Raw genomic sequence first — 20,378 nt, 5'->3', positions numbered from 1 at the left:
AAAAATATTTACTCCAGAATGATACTGTTGCAAAGTACAACATGAAAATGTAAACATATGGGAAATGTTATTCAGCAACTTATTTAGGTGGTAAATCTATCTGCCTGAAAGCGCTATTAGTTCAAATTGCAAAAATGGCAAATGTTTCAAAAAATTTATGATCTTTTCTTTTTGTAAAAAACTCAAAACTTATCAGCCAAAATGTAACACTAAAATGCAGTTTTTAAAAGCTATAACCAGTGAAAGCAACGCATGTCAGAATGTAAAAAATGGGGCTAAGCCTTAACTACAAAATGGCTATGTCCTTAAGGGGTTAACATAGGGCTTACGATACACTTATGTCTGGCTTTGCATAATAAATCTGGTGCACGGTCGGAGTGAGCTCCAGGACGCCCCCTAATTTGTGTTGCATGATGCCTAACAATTGTGTTGTGTGCGCCAGAAATGTCTCTCAGACACTTCTTAAATACCTATGCAAGCAGTGTGCACTGCAAAGAATGTGCAAAGTCTGACAGAAAACTGGTGCACGGCCCAGTGTTCCCCGGTTTCTTCAGGTGAGAAAGAGCTTGATGTAGAAGGTGAATGATGCCAAGGTGGATGATGCCATCATCCACCCCAATACCAGCCCGATACCCCAATACCAGCAAACTGTAGGGGGTCCAAAGATAGCGGGCACTAGAGGTCCACTAGAGGGCAGAGGTGTATGAGAACCAACCTCTGTTTGGGGGGGGGGGGCTTGAGTACAGAGTTTATTTTTTTTAATATACCGAGTATAAGCTGAGGGGTGCTGTACAACTTGGCTTATACTCAAGTAAATACGGTACCTTATGCGAAAGGAACAGGCTGCTGAATATGTTCTACTGGAGAGGTTGAGGGATGAAATATCCTCTCTTCTGCCTTCTACTTAGGGAGGGGTGCTGCCGGGCAGTATGTACGTCAAAAGATAGAGCTTCTGGCCACGGCACAGTGACCCATGTGTGTGCTCATCATACTGTGCCATGCACAATGCACTCTTATGGTGGTCGTCTATGAGGGGCCTTAATATGAGCCTCTAATGAACAATAACACACAACAGATTTTCATATTATTTATATAATGAATTCCTTTATTAAAAAACTAGGATGGAATTGAAAAGCCGTGTGTGCATCCTTCCTGTTTCCTTGTGAATTAAGAGGGTAAGTAGCAGCCAGGTGTTGCTTATCATATAGAATTGTTCAATTGATTATCAGCAAGTGTGACAAACTCTATAAAAGCATATCCTGTAACAATTTGGTCATGTGATGTCACACAGGTGCACAAATCGATATTATCAAAGAGAGTCATCAGATGTGTATAATAATAATAATGGTTCGTGCACGTGACCATAGACAGATTACTATCTAGTAGAAGTAAACCATAAAGCTTCCTATAGAAGGACAGAAATCAAAGTTCTAGAAAACCGTGAAGAATAGATACAGAAGGTACACTCACCGGCCACTTTATTAGGTACACCTGTCCAACTGCTCGTTCACACTTAATTTCTAATCAGCCAATCACATGGCGGCAACTCAGTGCATTTAGGCATGTAGACATGGTCAAGACAATCTCCTGCAGTTCAAACCGAGCATCAGTATGGGGAAGAAAGGTGATTTGAGTGCCTTTGAACGTGGCATGGTTGTTGGTGCCAGAAGGGCTGGTCTGAGTATTTCAGAAACTGCTGATCTACTGGGATTTTCACGCACAACCATCTCTAGGGTTTACAGAGAATGGTCCGAAAAAGAAAAAACATCCAGTGAGCGGCAGTTCTGTGGGCGGAAATGCCTTGTTGATGCCAGAAGTTAGAGGAGAATGGGCAGACTGGTTCGAGCTGATAGAAAGGCAACAATGATTTAAATCGCCACCCGATACAATCAAGGTAGGCAGAAGAGCATCTCTGAACGCACAGTACGTCGAACTTTGAGGCAGATGGGCTACAGCAGCAGAAGACCACACCGGGTGCCACTCCTTTCAGCTAAGAACAGGAAACTGAGGCTACAATTTGCACAAGCTCATCGAAATTGGACAGTAGAAGATTGGAAAAATTTTGCCTGGTCTGATGAGTCTTGATTTCTGCTGCGACATTCGAATGGTAGGGTCAGAATTTGGCGTCAACAACATGAAAGCATGGATCCATCCTGTCTTGTATCAACGGTTCAGGCTGGTGGTGGTGGAGTCATGGTGTGGGGAATATTTTCTTGGCACTCTTTGGGCCCCTTGGTACCAATTGAGCATCGCTGCAACGCCACAGCCTACCTGAGTATTGTTGCTGACCATGTCCATCCCTTTATGACCACAATGTACCCAACATCTGGTGGCTACTTTCAGCAGGATAATGCGCCATGTCATAAAGCTGGAATCATCTCAGACTGGTTTCTTGAACATGACAATGAGTTCACTGTACTCAAATGGCCTCCACAGTCACCAGATCTCAATCCAATAGAGCATCTTTGGGATGTGGTGGAACGGGAGATTCGCATCATGGATGTGCAGCCGACAAATCTGCGGCAACTGTGTGATGCCATCATGTCAATATGGACCAAAATCTCTGAAGAATGCTTCCAGCACCTTGTTGAATCTATGCCACGAAGAATTGAGGCAGTTCTGAAGGCAAAAGGAGGTCCAACCCGTTACTAGCATGGTGTACCTAATAAAATGGCCGGTGAGTGTATATTGGAAAATTGTATAACTTTTCATTATAAAAACAGTAACAATTGTTTACTCAAAGTGGACAACCCCTTAAGGATATGCCACACATGGTGTTTTTTGGTCCATTAAGCATGCATTTTGATTCCGTTTAAAAATGCATGTGTTTTTAAATGGATCCGTTTTAGACCGTTTTTGACCATTTTTCCCAATTATCTCAATAAGCAAGTTGTAAGCAGCCAAACGCATGGTAAACAGTCAAAAATTGTAAAAAACTGCATGCATTTTAAAAACGCGAACTGAAAACACATGCTTAAAAACGGGCCAAAAACGCCATGTGTGGCATCACCCTTATAAGTAAAACAGAAAACGATTACTTTCGGTTACTGCTGGTGGTATGGTTTCGTAATCCATTGTTTCATGGGGTGTTCCTTGTTTTTCTCAGTTTTTCAAGGCTTTTTTATGTATTTTAATTAAATAATGGCATGGTTTACTCTTCTTAGGTTGCATTTATGTAGAATTCCCAGTCGTGTTATCTTACATCTATATTGCAAGATCTGGCACATACCAGTACTTGAAAAATAGTTATATCTAGACAATACCACTTTTATTAAATACCACTTCTAATTTAAAAAAATTCTTAGCTGATATTTTGGCAAACATTACCACAGCAATATATGTACATGACAATAACATCAGAGATGTTACGATACATAACAAACGGGTCTTCAGCATTCTTGTCTCTCCTGTTTATATTTTGATTGGTTGTCAGTCCATTGTGAGATACTGGGAACTTTCAGAATCAGGAAGGCACATGTCCAAAAGAAGTTAGTAAATAGAAACTCCAGAACCTCTATAACAGTAATCATACTCGCTCCACAGAACAGACCCAACTGTCCACCTACTTCAGCTACAAAAAACAAAAGGGAAGACTCTATTGAAATAACTTTCAATGTTAGGATACAAATATCACCCTATAACATCTACATAAAATTAAAAACGACAGACTTTGATCTATTTCAAAAAATCATGTATTATGCACTGTGCTTCTTTCTAGCCTTTGAATATGTAGTGTTAAAACTCATAACATGTTTGGGTATAACATTACCTCTAGTTATATAGGCAGAACTCCTATGTTTTTGGAAGCTACTGTTTATGGTGAATAGTTATGTTAAAAGTTAAAGCTGACCTTTCAGGTCGAATTATGACCCTAAACAACTATAGGTCTGTGTGGACTAGTGGTTTAGGGTCCCAAATTGACCTATATATCATCTTTCCAAGGCCTCATTAAAAAAAAAAAAATCTTACGTTCCAGGAAGTGAGTTTGAGGAGGCACGTCGGACTCACTTCAGAAGATCCTGTTGCATGCCGGAAGTGAATCCGTAACAATATCCAAGGTTAAATGTGCTCACACCGTACCTACAGCTTTTGTGCAGTACTGCTCTTGGTTGTACTACACTGGTTTCACTAGCGGCAACGTTGCAGGCACTGGGAGCTCCAAACAGGAGGTAAGTATATTTATTTTTGTGCAACGGTGTAGGGGGCGATTTGGTACACCCAAACCACCTATAGTGGTTTAAAATCACCCTAGTGTCCCAAATCAACAGATTCCCTTTAAATACGGCCCTGAGTAGAGATGGTACCCACCTCATTTGTTTGTTACACTGTGCAGAAAGTGCAGGGGAAGTGTGTAAGCTCTGGGGGAGCACATAGACTCTTTGGTAATGGCTGCCAGAGCCCTTATGGTTGATTTTAAAATGTTGATTTTGGAAGGAGGACATGGATAACGAATGCAAGAAGATTACAATAGTCATGATGCCTGGATCTATAAGTAAGTGTCCCTGGTTTATCAGGCTTAATTTCAATGGTAGATTTCTTTTAAAGGTTCAGTTACATTCACTCCACTGCATGTTAATGTTTCTTCCGTGAAGTTTATTCTGTTGGGTGTATTATTGCCGGTTGCCTAGCATCCTGTCTAATTATCTATCATCTAAGTGGCTCCATGCTGAAGTGGCCACCAGAATTGTGAATATACAGTTTATGAATACAAATAAAACTCTGCTACACAATCTTATCTTGAGATATCACCAGGAAATATAACAAAACTGCAGCTTTGTGATAAAGAAACACCAAACTATACAAGAAAACATATTATGAGCTACCAAGAGCAAGACTTCTGGGGGTGGCAAAATGACATCAAATTGAAATCATTTTGGAAAATATTGTTAGAAGTTAAGTATTTCGATTGAAACAACAGGTATACAGGATACCAATAGGAAGGTTCTTAACATGAACACTATTTAGTTGTAGAATAATTTTATGGGTTTTTTTTTCTTACTACTTACATAGTAGTTCACTGGATGACAAAGCTTTCTGTTGCTTGGTTATTTTGTAATTCAACCCCTCGTATTTAATGTCAATGTACACCAAATTATTCCTGAAAAGAGAACATTGGATCAAATGCATCAACTGGATTTATAACTATTAAAACTAAGTGCAGATTGTTTTATGCCCTTTGTACAAGTTACAATATTTATAGAAACCATTCTGTTGTGTCTGTACTCAAGCAAATGTAAATGTGGAACTGTCTGAACAATTATCTCTGTTTTCCTGTGGGATCATAAGCACTCATTTTAATAGATGCTGATAAGGAAATTGTGTTTTAGCTCTTTATAAATGCTGTGCAGTAGTGTTATAAAACAATAAAAGGTGAATTAAAAAATGAATGAAAAAATACAAAGCAATCTGGTTCTATCACTCTGGATCCCCTATAGATATGAGGTACAAATGAAATGCCCCGAAATGCCAACAAATCATTAGCCTAGAGAGACTAAATGAGAATTTTATTATTTTGAAATCTTTTTTGTTTTATTCCTCTATTTGGGCCCCTTAGGTTGTTTGAGCCCTAGGGAGTCTGATCTCTCATGTAATCTATTACAGATTACAGCATGCCTCCAGCAAGCTGTAATGGATTGTGCCAAATGAGAGGCTTGTGAACATTGGAGAGCATGTGCACCACCCCTTTATACACATGGGGCACATGTTGGCTCTGTTCTTATATTGCGGTCATTAGTGGGAAAACCCTTTAGGTAAGCAGGTTCAGTAATAAAAAACAAATCAAAAACAAAAAAAAATTACATAAACTATATTATTGTTCATATTGTCATCAATAACTGTTTATAAATGAGACCTTTATGGATGGTCCATTTCCTTATCTAGGAAATAGCGGTACAAAGCATTCTTTCCTCAGGTTACACATTCAAAATCAATAGACTGTTCATTAGAAAACAGCAGCTGATGTTTTGTCACTTGCTGTATATGATTTATGTTGCTTAAGTACTTAGAGATAGAACAATGTTTTATGCATTAAGATGTTTGAACAAGAGTCACATGGGCTTCCTATGTTTGCCAATAATAAAATCCAGCTTGAGAAAATCTAAGGTCATAGATGAGTTCAGATATTTCTTTATGATCAATAAGAGAACGTGGATAAATGCTAGTATTGAGGTGACAACAGAAGAATTTTAATTCAGACTTGGGTACAGCTATACCTCATGTACGAAGCGTTTTTGTTGAGTTTAGTAGAGAGATAATCGGCAGCTTTGTCACTTGGAAACGTTGAATAAGAGAGACCTGCGGGATACTCTGTCTCTTCACAAGGAACTGGACATGTAGAATTGTAAGTTCCTACACTACATAGCATCTCCTTCTCAATTCGATCTGCAGATACAAAAACTCAACCTATAGTATAGTCACTGGTAAAGTATAAGAAAAATGATGTCATTTTACAATATTACATTTATTTAACTACACAACATGTACTACAGCTCCAGCTCTTTGATTTACTTTGAGATTTTCTTCCAAAGAGCAGGTTCACACTACTGTGGTTAGTTTATGAATCACGGATCATGTATTGTCCTTTTTCACGGACCTCCCTGCATTGTAGAAATTAACATTAATACTGCTGAGAAATGAAAGCTAATAAATGAAAAGAGTAAAAGTATAAACATTCCCAAATTTCCATTATAAATTTCTCTTCAACGTTAAAGGGAGTCCACCACTTCCACCAAGTCTTATAATCTACTTGCAGTAATTGCATTAAATTACCTTAATTATGTCATTAACAAGATATTCCTAGTTTATTCCATATGCTAATAAGGTAGTTGATTTACCAACATTGTGTCCTCAGCACCAGGGCACTGCTATACCTGCCTAAATCATTTTCAACTTTTTCCAATGTCGATGTTATCTGACAAGATCGGTCCAGACAGAAATAGCAGTGCTCCAGGTGTAAAGGTAACCTTGGTGCACCAATTGCCTCATTAAAAAGATATTTTTTAAATCATAATGCATTTCTCTAGAACGTACAACCAACATAAGGAATTATAATGTTTAAGGAAATGGTAGACTCTATTTAAAAAAAATCTACCACAAGCTGGTTGACATTAAAATTCAAATACTTAACTATGCTCCTTTTGATGTTGATCCTGGCAGTGTCCTTCTCTAAGCTTGACATGCTGGGATTGAGTAGAAAAGAAACTTATAATAAGCTGCTAATTATGCACGCCTCCTGCGTGACATCATCTCCCTCTCAAACATGGGAGAAGGAGGCATCTGTCATGCAGGAGCCCGATGTGCTGGATATCTACAGGCTGCTAATTAAAGGTTCTTTTCTAGGTGATCCTGGCGTGTTGAGCTAAGAGGAGTGTAGGTAAGTATTTGTAGTTTAATATGGCAAAAATTACAAGAAAAAATTGGAATGGCACTCACCAAGTGGATATCTTCCTTGAAAAATTTATTGATGCATACTCACAACGTGACACGACATGTGGTACAAGTCAAAGGGAGGGAAAGACGTAGGGACTCACGACTAGGCAAAAAGGACAGCTGTTTCGCGCTCTCGGCGCTTCATCTGGCTTGTTTGCTCCTGTAGTTTAATATGTCTACCAGCTAGTGGTAGATTTCCTTTAAGAAGGTTATGTGAATAGCTGACCACTTTGCATCGGTTTTGAATGCCAGTCTTAATATCGTCCCCACCAGCACTCTAAAGTCCAGATCTACTAGGAGGCTCCGGTGATATCATTGGTCATCACCTACTGTATAATTCCCTTTTAGTACACCAAATATTTGTACTTGTCTGCTGGAAATGAATGTGTAACCAACAAGAAACCATATAGGAAACACGGGTGGCACTCACCAAGCTTCTGATTATCTACTTTCTACAAACAGGAGACATGAAATGGGGAAGGGAGGATGTGCTGGGTGCCAATACTGAGGCAACGGCCACTTCGTGCTATTTGCGCTTCTTCTACATGTCATCCCTTTCCCATTTTATGCCATGTCTCCTGTTTGTAAGTACATAATAAATAAAGAAGATTGACGAGTGCCGTCCGGTTTTCTTATACGGTTTCTTGTTGGTTATATATACATATGAATTTTATATGGGATAAAAAGCACCACTTTCTTTATGAAAAAAAACATTTCATAGTTGTGGCAATACCATATTTCCTTTTGCTTAGAAGGCTATAGTACAATTTTGGGAAAGAGGAATTGCCGTTTTCACTAACGTTCCTCTTGCTGGAAATGAATGTATAAGAGATCCTCTCTTTAGGGGAGGTACATACACGTAAGAATATAAAAATACCATAATATTCAAATAAATATATTAAACTCGTATTATACTTACAAATTGCTGGGGAGACGCAGTTATAAAATTGTTGAATATCACATTCTTTGCCTGTACCTGTAAACATGAACATACATGAACATGTATTTTACTTGTTTTTTTATAAAAATGATGCTGATCGAAAAATACAATCTGGGATTCTCATCCTACCTATAATCCAGCACAAATTCCCACAGCAAAAAGAGAGATGGGATGTCATAGCTACTCATTTTGTAGATAATATTTGATTCAATATTTGTGACCATAACAGATTATGTCAGAATCTGATCAGAGAGCAATCAGGGTTCGGTCAGTAAAAACTGCCATTTTTCAATCAGTTTTCAGTCAGTTTGTCTCAGAGCTTTTCGCACGCGTCTTTTGTGTTTTCTGTACATTTTCAATGCATGTTTCATGTGCAGACAACGTATGTGAAAAAGACTCATGACTGCGGTCTATCTTTTTTGTGGCAATTGATCAGTGAAAACCGCATTGCACTTGCAAGTGTCTCAGAGTACAATGCATTTTTGATGTATCTCTATGTATCTTGTATGGTGCATTTTTCAGATGCGTGACTTGCAAAAGTAGAGCATGCTGAGTTTTAGCGGGGGTTAAAAAAACACACATGTGTACATTAAAAAAGTGTGACAAAACCAAATACAATGGGGCACATGTACTAAGGGTCCGTGGAACGCATTTCCATCGGGTTTCCCAAATCTTTACGTTTTGCACCGCATTTAACTGGAGTTTTTGGCACACATGATCGGATTTTGGCGCATCGGCGCCGGCTTTTAAGCGACCCAAATTGGTGGGCTGTCGAATTCGGACTACCCGCAGGATTTAACATCTCAAATTGTGCCGCAAGACATGCACTCACATACACCAGGAAAAAGAAGGTGAACTCCGGCGGACCTCAGCGGGGAAGCCACACATGCAGGATCACGGGTGCACGATCTTGGTGATACCCAATCAGGGACCGGGTAAGTAAATGTGCCCCAATGTGTAAGAGTGCAAATGAACACACGAAAAATGCATGTGAGAAAGAGGCCTGTGGAAGTTTGAGACCCTAAAGCAGTGATGGCAAACCTTTTAGAGGCCGAGTGCCCAAACTACAACAAAGATCCGCTTATTTATCGCAAAAGTGCCAACACAGAAATTTTATTTGTGATTTATACTCCCTTCTCTGTCACAGTTTTCATTGATACAAGCAGCCTGAGCCACCCATAAAGCAGAAAATAGTCCCAGGTAGAGCTGTCACTTTAAAATAGCTCTGTGCACAGCAAGTCCTGGGCTGTCTGGAACTGCAGGAAGATACCTGTAATCATCTCTGGTGAAGGCTTGAGTGCCCACAGAAAGGGCTCTGAGTGCCACCTCTGGCACCAGTGCCATAGGTTAGCCATCACTGCCCTAAAGTCACAAGCATGCTATAATGCAGTTGGGGTTTATGGTCCGAGATTGCCCAAGTATGGATTATGCCCCTTTCACACATGCATTTTTCATGCACATGTTCTGTGCGTGTTTATGACGTGCTGAACTTGCATTGCACTCTGACCCCTTGGCCCACATTTAATAAAAACAGAGCAATCTGTACTATGTGCAGTTTTCCTGTGTAGTGTTCAGGGGGCTCCAGATTCAGGAATTGTTCTTCATGAATCTGGTGTCCCTGCACTGCTCCGACAAAGTGCACAATTTTTTTTAATTGCACATCTAACATAGGGTGTGCAACACAATTCTGTTGGACTTCTAAATATGGCGCATGGTCCAACTGTTCACCTGAACACCCATTTCAGTGCAGAATTTTGTGTTGTTTCTGGTATAGTGTTGCGTGCGCCAAAGATGTGTCTCTGACACTTCTTAAATACATATGGAAGCAGTTTACACATAAAAGAATGTGCAAGGTCAGACAGGGGCAGGGGTGCAGGGGCTGTAGTAAATTTGGGCGATTTGTGTGTTCAAATAAAGCGTCGATCTTGCTTTATTTTATCCATCTATGATGCACATGTAGCTAATAAAATACATTTTTTTATGGATTCCTGTGGTTGTCTTTTGAGTGCCGGAAGCCTGCGGATTTGGCTGCGTGCACCACCACACAGAAACAACACCTTGGAGGAATACAAGCGTAATTAGGTGAGCGGACTGTTTTTCTCTTTTCTCACATTGTATTCAATGGGTTTGGTCAGACCTGCCTTGTTTTACATGCACACACGTTTTTTTAAAGCATGTTAAAATCTCAGCATGTTCTACTTTTGCAAGTCATACGCATGAAAAATGCACCATACAAGTCTATGGAACAGCATTGCATTTACATGTGTCAATGCGAGTGAAATGTTATAATCACTGATCAGCTGCCATAGAAAAGATAGACCACAATCATGAGTCTTTTTCACACATATCATTTGTTCATGAAAAACAAATTGAAAATGCATTGAAAACACACAAAAAATGCACATGAAAAATGCAAAAATGCTAACGACTCCTTGCAAAAACTGACCAAAAATACAGGCAAAAAATCAGTTTTATCACACATGACACATGATTTTTCTGACATGATCTGCAATGCAAGTGTGAAAGAGGCCTAAATTCAGGAGGAACATGAGTCTCTTGCTTGAATCTACTTCAGCCCTCTGCTCTTATGCTTTGTACTTGCTGAAGCTAGTCTGTCCATACTCTGGACATTTCATGCAAAGTGAAGAGATATGTATGGCTTTACCAAGTACAATGTAAATGCACAGGAGAGAAAAAATCATTCAAGGTAGCAGAGCCCTGGCAGCTTTCACCTAGATTATCTCTGGATTCTGACAACTGGCAGTAGTGAGTTTATAAGTGAGCTTTGAATTTTTTTTTGTGCAGCGTCTCAGATTTTCATGCACTTTTCAATGCGTTTTTCACACGCACACAAAGCGCTGTACGACTGAGGTCTATCTTCCATAGCACTTGCGCGTGTCTTAGAGTGCAATGCATTTTTGATGCATCTCTATAGACTTGTATGGAGAGTTTATCACATGTGTGATTTGCTAATGTAGTGCATGCTGAGATTTTAATTCACATTCAAAAAACCGCCTGTATGTGCTTGAAAAAAAGGGGGTCAGTGTAAACTTCATTGGGTCATAGTGCAATGCAAGTTCTGCATAAAAATACAAGTATGAAAGGGGCCTCACTAGAACATTTCCATGCTAGAAACATAATGACATGTTGGCAGTTCAGTGGTTCCAAATATCCCAAAAGTTTGCCTTTGATCACCACTGGTATTCTAGGAAGGTGGTCAAAGAAGATTACTTTTATGCAGATTATATGTGGTGGAAATAAACAAGAAATCTGAACTGTATAGTGGGACAGACATCTTAAAGAGGGTCTTATGTAATAATAAAGTTTTCTTGTTTTACCTGGCAGCAGGAAAGGGAGACATCCACATTCTTCTTGTATATAATGAGACTTGCATTCTTGAAGGCATCCATAAGTGCTGTAGACTTCATTATATGCCAGCTGTAAATTAGGATCACATTCACCCCAAGGATATTCCTGTGTAATGGTCTGAAATTTGCAAGAAAAAAAAGGTGATTGAAATCACTGGCCTGAAAGGAGAGAGTCTGCATTATGAAAAAGATAAAAAATAATCATTTCTGAGGTTAATTAAATGGAAGGGACAGGGGGGACTGAGTTTAGCATCAGGGCCCACTGTCTGTGTCATCTGACTGTTCCCAGGGCCTATCTTACAGTATTTGAGGGAAATGCGTTGCCACCGTTTATGTGCAAGGGATTTTCTAGCCCACAGTGACTGACTGGTGCCAGCCCTTTGTGGAGTCAAATGAATGGGTGGACATGTTGGCTCTACTCTACTTTTTGACTAATAGAGAGAGATACAAAACTTTCGAAACAGTTTTAGATTGTAAAGCAAAGTATACACAACTTCAGGGACACCTTCTGAGCTATGCCATCAGATAGGAGGTGTTAAACTGTTTGAATAGACAGTGTGGTTTACCAGTGAGGTCAATGGGAGACTTCTTGTTAGAGTCTTCTATGAGGATTTAATTGCAGAAAGTCTTAAAATCCTTGCCAAAAACTATATGTGAACATACCTATAGACAGTATTATAACACCCCCCCCACACACACACACACAATTATGGGTCAATAACTAATGATACCCATCCTACATTACACTAAGAATTCCAACCTGCAATGAACTGGTTTCTACATGCAGCAAATCATCAATGATGTGAAATTCATATATATATGATACAATTTATAAATATTTACTTAGTGTTTCAGTACATCTAAAGAACATGTATAGGTATTAGTCAGACCAATCTACTGTATAATTAAACCTAAAAGCAATCAAAAGCCTTCTAAAAATATCTAAATCCCTATGGGTCATCATAATTTTCTACAAAGCGATGCTAATATCTTGAGGTTGACATTTATTGGCTTCATAGCCTGCTGCTTTTTCCGCTGATTTTTCTTTAAAACATAGTACATTATGTATGTAAATCTAATTAGAGGAATGACTATGCATGTACTTAGGAAACATTCTTGCTGTTAAATGTTCTGCTGGAATCATAAATTTACATAATGAAATATAACATCAGTGCCTTTAGTTGCTCTTCCATTAAATATGTAAGTACCTTGAAATGTCTTATAGAAGCGTGCGCGTGCATCCCTGCAGGACAGTGGAGACCTAAGCCATCAAATCTAGGAGGAACCTTAGGAGAGTGTATCACAAATGTTATCCCAGCATCCACAAACCCCAATGATGGGTCATCTGTGAATTCTGCCTAATTTAAAAGAAGCATAAATCATCATCTCAAGAAGTACATTAAAATTACAGCTAACACGTTCATAGATATTTACACACACACAATCAATCAACAACAGTGCTACAAGGATGATATGCTTTGGCATAAACATATAAAGATAATTAATTTTTCTTAGTGTTTGACAAATTTGCTTTCACACTGTCATGGAGTATTGTGCTAAGGTCGAGTGATGTAAAGAAGAGTAACACATTAATAATGTGACTGTAAAATAACAATGTGAAAAATGTGGAAAAGTCAAAGGGTTCACACACTTTCTGGATGCATTTTTTTTCAGATAATATTAAAGCACATCTACCATCAGTATAGTGATAGTAGACGGTCCTACTAAGAAGTTCCTGAGGACCATGGTCCTTATGACTTCTTTCATTATAATTCTATACCCGCCCCTATTGCATCAATATAGAGTTATAGAATTTATGCTTTTGGGTCTGGGGTGCTACAGCTACATCACCAGAGCTCCTAGTCTTATAATTTATTCACTCCCCTGTTCCGCTAGCACTGCCGCCTGGTCCTGCACATTAGCTGCTCCACGCAATTTGCTATATATAGGAAACCGTAAGAAATAAAGGTGGTACTGAGTGGCTGCTACCTAAAATATTGATTATTTTTCATAAATATTCGGCTTTATAATGGAATTAGACCAGTATGCTGTGATTTCTCTTGTGATGTGGTGCTCTATTCCCATATGGATGCAGGGAAAACTTTAAATGATGAAGAGAGAAAAGTGGAATGCCCCTCACCAATGGCTTGTACAAGGCGGTGGTGACATTGTTTACACCTCTATGCACTTTGGATGGGCGGAACTGCTAGCAGATCAGGGGAGTGAATAAATTATAAGACGCAGTGCTCTGAGGCTCACCGGGGACGTAGCTGAAGCACACCAGACCAATTAGCATAATTTTTAGAACTCTATATTGCTGCAATCATGGCATATAGAGTTTTTATAAAAGAAGTCCTGAGGAGCATAGTTCCTGAGAAACTTCTTAGCAGGACACGTCTACACATCAACAACAATCCTGAAACCACCCTTAAATTATTGTAATTAAAATGAGTTTACTGGCCTGGCACCACATATATGACCGAAGTGAGCTGAGTATATTGACACTACTTGCTTGGGAACAGTGGGGCTAGAAGAAGAAAAATCCAACTATGAAAGAATCAGTGCAGCAGCATCTATTAAAATATGCAAAGATGTGGGGTTGGTGAAGGTAGTAAAAAGTCCTCTTTTAAAGTCTTTTTTTTAGTGTCATTGGAAAAGCCAAATGAGTGAGCAGGAAGAAGTCAGTGGTCATGGTGGCCTCAGTGGTCACATAAGGGAGAACATTTTTACTGAGGGGCAGCAGAGAGCATGATGCAGGTCACTCTGCTTTAGAGGTGAACAGGATGGGGCAGGCAGAAAAAAGGAGGGGTTGAGGTGTTGACAATTGGCCTCCAGGAGACACACAACTCCACCCACAATCCCCGAGCCGCTATTATGCTAATTAGGATACATAAATGCTCTTTAATAACCTTGGCACACAAATAAAATATATAAGGAGAGTATGCTATATTTGAGTGCTATGTACTGTGCAAGAATCTGGCCTACTGTTAATCCTGAACTACAAGTACCTGTTTTATATCAAAGAGCACACTTAACCCTCTTCCAGAAGAACTGATTCGTGAATATGCATTAGAGGGATTATGATTAAAAGTGTAGCAGTTTCCATATTCTGTAAAAACATGTTCAAAGTCCTTTAGGAAAAAAATGAAAAGAAATTATTTAAATATCCCTTACAAATGCTAACATTTACCAAGCATTTCAACAAACCTTGCAGAATTCAACATAGTCTATTGAGACACAAGATTACCTGCTTTCCTATAAACCTCATAGAATGTTCTTTATTACCCCACAAATAGTACTTGTATATGGTGATATATACATAGTTCTCTTTATATATATCCCCATATTTCATTATATTCTGTCTGAAATAAAAAAGATTTTTACATTGTCATGTTTTTAACGTGTCCAGTGATTTGATGTTTTTTAATGTGTTCATTTAGTATAATTATGAAGTATTAAAATCTATTTTTGATATAATTTTTGATATAATAATAGAATATATTTCTTTCTTTGAGTATAATTGATCCTATGCAAAGTATGTAATTTTTGGGTTTTTGGATTTTTAAGTTGGTTCCAATTTGGTTGCAAATCCCATTTGATATCTCGGGATCAGTATGTGAATGCTGACAAAAGAATGCCTCCTGTCAACAAACAAGAAGATCATGCTAATTGTAAAACATTGTCATTACATTATACAGATGACACCCGACTTACTGATGACTCCTAAATACAGACAAAGCTCTCTGCCCATTGTGACCTCTGGTGAAGCTCTTTATATTCTCTACTTTAGCCCAGTATAGTGGTAAGGTGTCTGTAATGAAGTTTTATTGATAATCCTTGCTCCCATTACAGTGGAAATACAGAATACGGCGCCGTGAACCATGTTTATCTACGGAGAGGGGCGGGTTTGAGCGGCGGTCATCCCCTCCTCCTCTCCCCAGCGCCGAAGTGTACAGCGGGCATGCGCTAGTGTGAATATAGCCTTACAATTATGATATATGCCAGTTACAACTTACACACAAATTTAATTTAAAGGGGTTTGCCCATGAAAGAAAGTTCTCAAATTTTAATCCCCTAGTGGTGTTTACACCAGAAAGATAATTTTTAACCCCTGACTTTACAATATTACTCATTTTTATTGCTGTTTTAGCTCTTGTCAGTCAGTGATGGTCAGTGTAAAATTCCAGAGTGGGGGTGGAAACTCTCTGAGCAGACACTTCATGATTCGTGTGTGCTATGAGATGCTGTGTGCTGATAATGTGCTTAGATTATCAGGGTTTATCTATACTATTTTTTAGCCTCCTAACATTCTGCCAGTATCTAGCACAGAGATGATGAGATCCATGAGATGGATATAAAACGCAATGACACTCTCAGCTCTGCTAACTCGCCTATAACACAGCCAGATTTTTTTCATGTCACTGGCTATAAGAGCTGCAAATTTTGCAAAAGGTTCTTGATTTGTTATTATGTTTGTAATCTACAATGCTCGGTTATTTTTGCTAAATAAAAACTTCCACATAATTGGTTTCGTATATTTCTTTATTTGCTTCTTTATAAATTACTAATAGAAAATTAAAAATATTACCTCTGGGTAGCATGGATTGCCAAAAAAATCACACTTTAATAATGTGCTGTTATTAATGTAAAATCCATAGTTTCTGGTGAACTCTTTAATGCTAAAATTTTGGTTTAGTTGCAAAAAATCAATGACTTCTTGTAAATCATCAGAATTTGAATTTGAAAAATGAAGAACTGTAGATACAATGTTCCACATGAAAAAAGCAACACTCAGATTGTTAACAGCATGTGTTTGGTACCTAAAAAGTCAAAGAGAGATATGGGTAAATAAAGTATTGCTGATACGCTGATGTGATGTGCTGATAAGGAATTGTCCAAATTGAACAAAAAGTAATTTTCTGTAATAGGGCAAGATTTTTTTGCTGAAACAGCCCATAATGGTCAAAAAATAAAATGATAAGGAATATGTTTAAAATTGACACATCGGGGGATATTTATCATACGTATGATAGCCCCGCCGCTGTATTTTCGCAGCGCGATACTTCAAGAGGCTGAAGCATACCAGTATCAAGAGGCTGAAGCATCTTGACGTATCTGCCAGGGTTCTGCGCAGCGTCTATTCTACGCCATGCCCTGCCCTTCACAGCGGAGAGAGGGCAAAATAATCACAAGTGCAGCACTAAGCTAGCATTTTCGATTATTACAGGGCTTCTACGCCACCGACGTGGTGCAGAGGCCCTTATAAATATGCCCCATGGGGTGAATACACATGAAATATAACATAACATGGAACATGCTACAATGTTCTTCTCCTGAAATCTATATGGAGCTAGAGACACAAGGAGGTAAATATGAACAAAAAAATATGTTTACCTGTTTAAATTACAAAATGTCACAGAAGGGAATTCAATCTTATCCGCATATTGGACAATTACAGAAGTGGTTGTCGGCCAGCTGAAATAATTGACAACTCGCATACAGACCTGTGAAAAGGCTGCAATGACAAAAACTGAGACCACAACACCCCATAACACTCGACGGATTTGGCAGCTTCTTCCAATAGTATCGCTTTTCACAAGGTTATGTAATCCATGGAAGGAGGTAGAAACAGCAAACTCGTGATTATATTTCCGACGTTCTTCTATGGATGGAGCTGTATGTTTTCTGACATAAGATTGTATTTTACACCACAATTCTACAAGAAAAAGGATAATCATCATTACTCTGAGCATTTGTCAGTTAATATGGATGTACTCAGGATTAATGCACAAAGGTGGCTCTGCATAGCATTGCACTAGGACTGTTTTGGGGCTCATTGGAGGAAAATACTCTGGCCACTAACTCTCCATGTAATATTCAAATTTTTATTGTGACTTGAAAATGCTAAAGCACGGGACCAATAATAGGTTACTGCTGATGATGCCCTTTATATTCCATCTGATTTAAATGTCTTTGAGGATAGGTGGTGTTTCACTCAATAACTGGTATTTTTAAATTGTCAGAGGTCAGAGTAGTAACTTGAGAAGGTCCAAGGGTGGACCTCAGATCATTACCCCTTTATTAACCAATTTAAAGAGAACAGTACTAAGATTATACATTAATTCTGGGGGCCTAGTACTAATTTAGCATCAAGCCCAGCAGCTTATGTTCTGCCTTTGGATCAGGTGCAGGGTTTTAGTGTTTGGACTTTATATGGGCTGCAGTCGTAAATGGAAAAACCCAGAGCCCAATAGAAACATATGGTATGTTCAAGAATGGTGTTTAAGGTTACAAGAAACTAGGATCATAATCTTTGTTGTTATATCTGTACATACAGATTAAATTACTTTTAATGCCAAATCTTAGAAATCCAAGTACTTCACAGTCAACGCCGTAAATATTTTGGCTCATTATTGTGTCAGAGCTTGAGTCTTCTCATGTACATTGTTAAGCCAGTCCAGACCTGTGCAGGAGTGATCTGTGTAGCTCCAAGAAAATCAAGTAAACATTTCCCAAGCCTTCTGTATTATTGTAGCATTTGTCTTGAAAAGTATAGTACCATACAAGGACATCAGAGCATGGCACACTGTGACTCTAAGTGCTGAACCTCAGAGGACCCTGGGAGCTTTCTGAACATGAGTAAGTTGGAGGTATTATCATATATTGTGGTAAAGATATACAAATCATAGGCAGTATTTGCTTATATTGTTTTTAGTATTTGAAATGAATATAATACATGCATCACCCTCAGATACACAATGGGTGTATTAGTGATATTGGACTGTAAGTGTTTCTGTAGTGCCCTGGAGAATTGGGGCACAGAGTAACACAAAGTAAGAGCAAACATTTGTGCTATAGTAAAATAATAGAAAATCTCTACACATTTTTTGTAGAACACTATATTCTTCTCATCAAATAAAAATACACAATCTTATTATAACAATACATGTAAACAAGCTGGGAATAGGAATTGTGCAGGATAAATAGTACAACTAAAAACTATTTAAAAAAAATCCCTTAAAACCAATTGATGTATACTTCAAATGCCAGATGCAAATACTAGTAGACCTGATTATTATAGTGCATATTATATATCTGCTGTGGGAAAATGTAAAATCTAGAAAGAATCTACAGTTGCTATCTTCTAGATTAGCCATACAAGGCATAATCACTGCATAAATATAATGTAAAAAAATGTCTACATTTAAATTGTGTACATACCACTTTTAGACATATCCGATTTGTTTGGTTGATCCATTTTGCTAAACGAAAATGATGAATCCATGCAATGTGTAAGTATAGAGCAGGTATACAGTAGGTTTTATGGAAAGTTCAGTGTGGGTGGAGAAATTATTGCCTCTGCATAACCCAGTCGCTAACCTGCCTGTGTTGCTAACCTGAAGTCCACATATTAAAATTACAGGCCTAATAACACTTATGTAAGGTCAATAAAATATTCTCTTATGAGCAAGTGTAAGCAACAAAACAGCAGCATAACTAGTAGAGGAAGGCCCCATAGCAGACTTCTGAATGGGGGCCCCCTACCGCCTCAGAAAATATACATATTTGTATACTCTTACACACATACATACATTTATACACCCAAGCGCACATATTTAAGCACTGATATAAACATTTTAATTATGATCACATGGGGGAAGTACACAGCAGGTATTAGAGATGAGGGATCCCTAATCCTGTCTTCTGCTGTCCCCTTCCCTCCTCTGACATTTCTTATCAGAGCTGCAGATTCATGCTGTGTACTGTGGAAGATGTGCCCTGTTATTTTTATACAAAAAGGACTGGTCAGTCCCAAATTAACCAAATCCAAGTACTAAAATGTAACTTCTAATATATAAAGCTGAGTGTATGTGTGTGTATTTATGTGTGTATGTCCGCTAAAGGAATCTGCACTGTTGCGTTAACAATCACCAAATTTTCGACAGCAGCTCTCCCCAGACAAAGTGACAATGAGAGACCTTCACTGAGACAGTGAGAGACAATCACTGAAAGAGACGGTCAGAGGCAGTCGGTGAAAAAGACTCAAAGAGACGATGAGAAACCATCACTCAGAGAGACGGTCAGAAGCAGAGAAGGTCAGAGAAAGAGATGCTCAGTGATAAAAACAGACAGTGACAGAGATGGTCAGTCACAATCAGAGAGACAGAGAGAGATAAAGAGAGACAGTCAGAGAGAGATACATATAAAATATCTTTTGTTAACCCATTCTATTTTGTTGTAGCTAAGAGCAGTTATTTACTATCCCAGGCTGCACCGGGATCTACAGCTAGTTTATTAATAAACCATTTTTTTCTTTTTTATTAGTGAAGTCCACACATATTTAAAACACATTACCCTCATCCATTGTGCAGTGACATGAATCACAATGAGTTGGTATGCCAAAGGAAATCTCCCCCTATTTATATATTTAAGAGTCAGATGGTAGTCAGATTGCGGCAATATACGGGCCACAGTAAAATGTATATTTCTTTATTTAAAACCTTGTATAGATATTATTGGTGGTATTCTACTGGCTCAGTGTGACAACATATATATGTATGGTAAGTGAGAAGTACAACTATAGTAACATACAGAATTGTATTACACCTAATGTCGCATTATAGAAGTCATTCTGTTATCAT

At 38.4% G+C, this 20,378-nt stretch overlaps 1 protein-coding gene across 1 annotated transcript; it reads right to left on the bottom strand.

The window, feature by feature from the left end:
- Positions 1 to 3,246: 3,246 nt before the first annotated feature.
- On the bottom strand, positions 3,247 to 18,994 carry ASIC5 (acid sensing ion channel subunit family member 5). The gene is made up of 10 exons (XM_072144413.1): positions 18,958 to 18,994; positions 17,131 to 17,452; positions 16,325 to 16,556; positions 14,745 to 14,867; positions 12,945 to 13,094; positions 11,707 to 11,854; positions 8,348 to 8,404; positions 6,213 to 6,381; positions 5,007 to 5,098; positions 3,247 to 3,571 (listed from the first exon to the last, which is right to left on the bottom strand). Exons 1-10 carry the CDS (start codon positions 18,992 to 18,994, stop codon positions 3,390 to 3,392), a joined length of 1,512 nt encoding a protein of 503 aa, XP_072000514.1. The 3' UTR covers positions 3,247 to 3,389.
- Positions 18,995 to 20,378: the final 1,384 nt, after the last annotated feature.

The sequence above is a fragment of the Engystomops pustulosus genome, chromosome 1 (genome assembly GCF_040894005.1).
Source record: "Engystomops pustulosus chromosome 1, aEngPut4.maternal, whole genome shotgun sequence".
NCBI lineage: Eukaryota > Metazoa > Chordata > Amphibia > Anura > Leptodactylidae > Engystomops > Engystomops pustulosus.
Note: the sequence above shows the minus strand (reverse complement) of the source record. Positions and strands in the feature narration are given on the sequence as shown.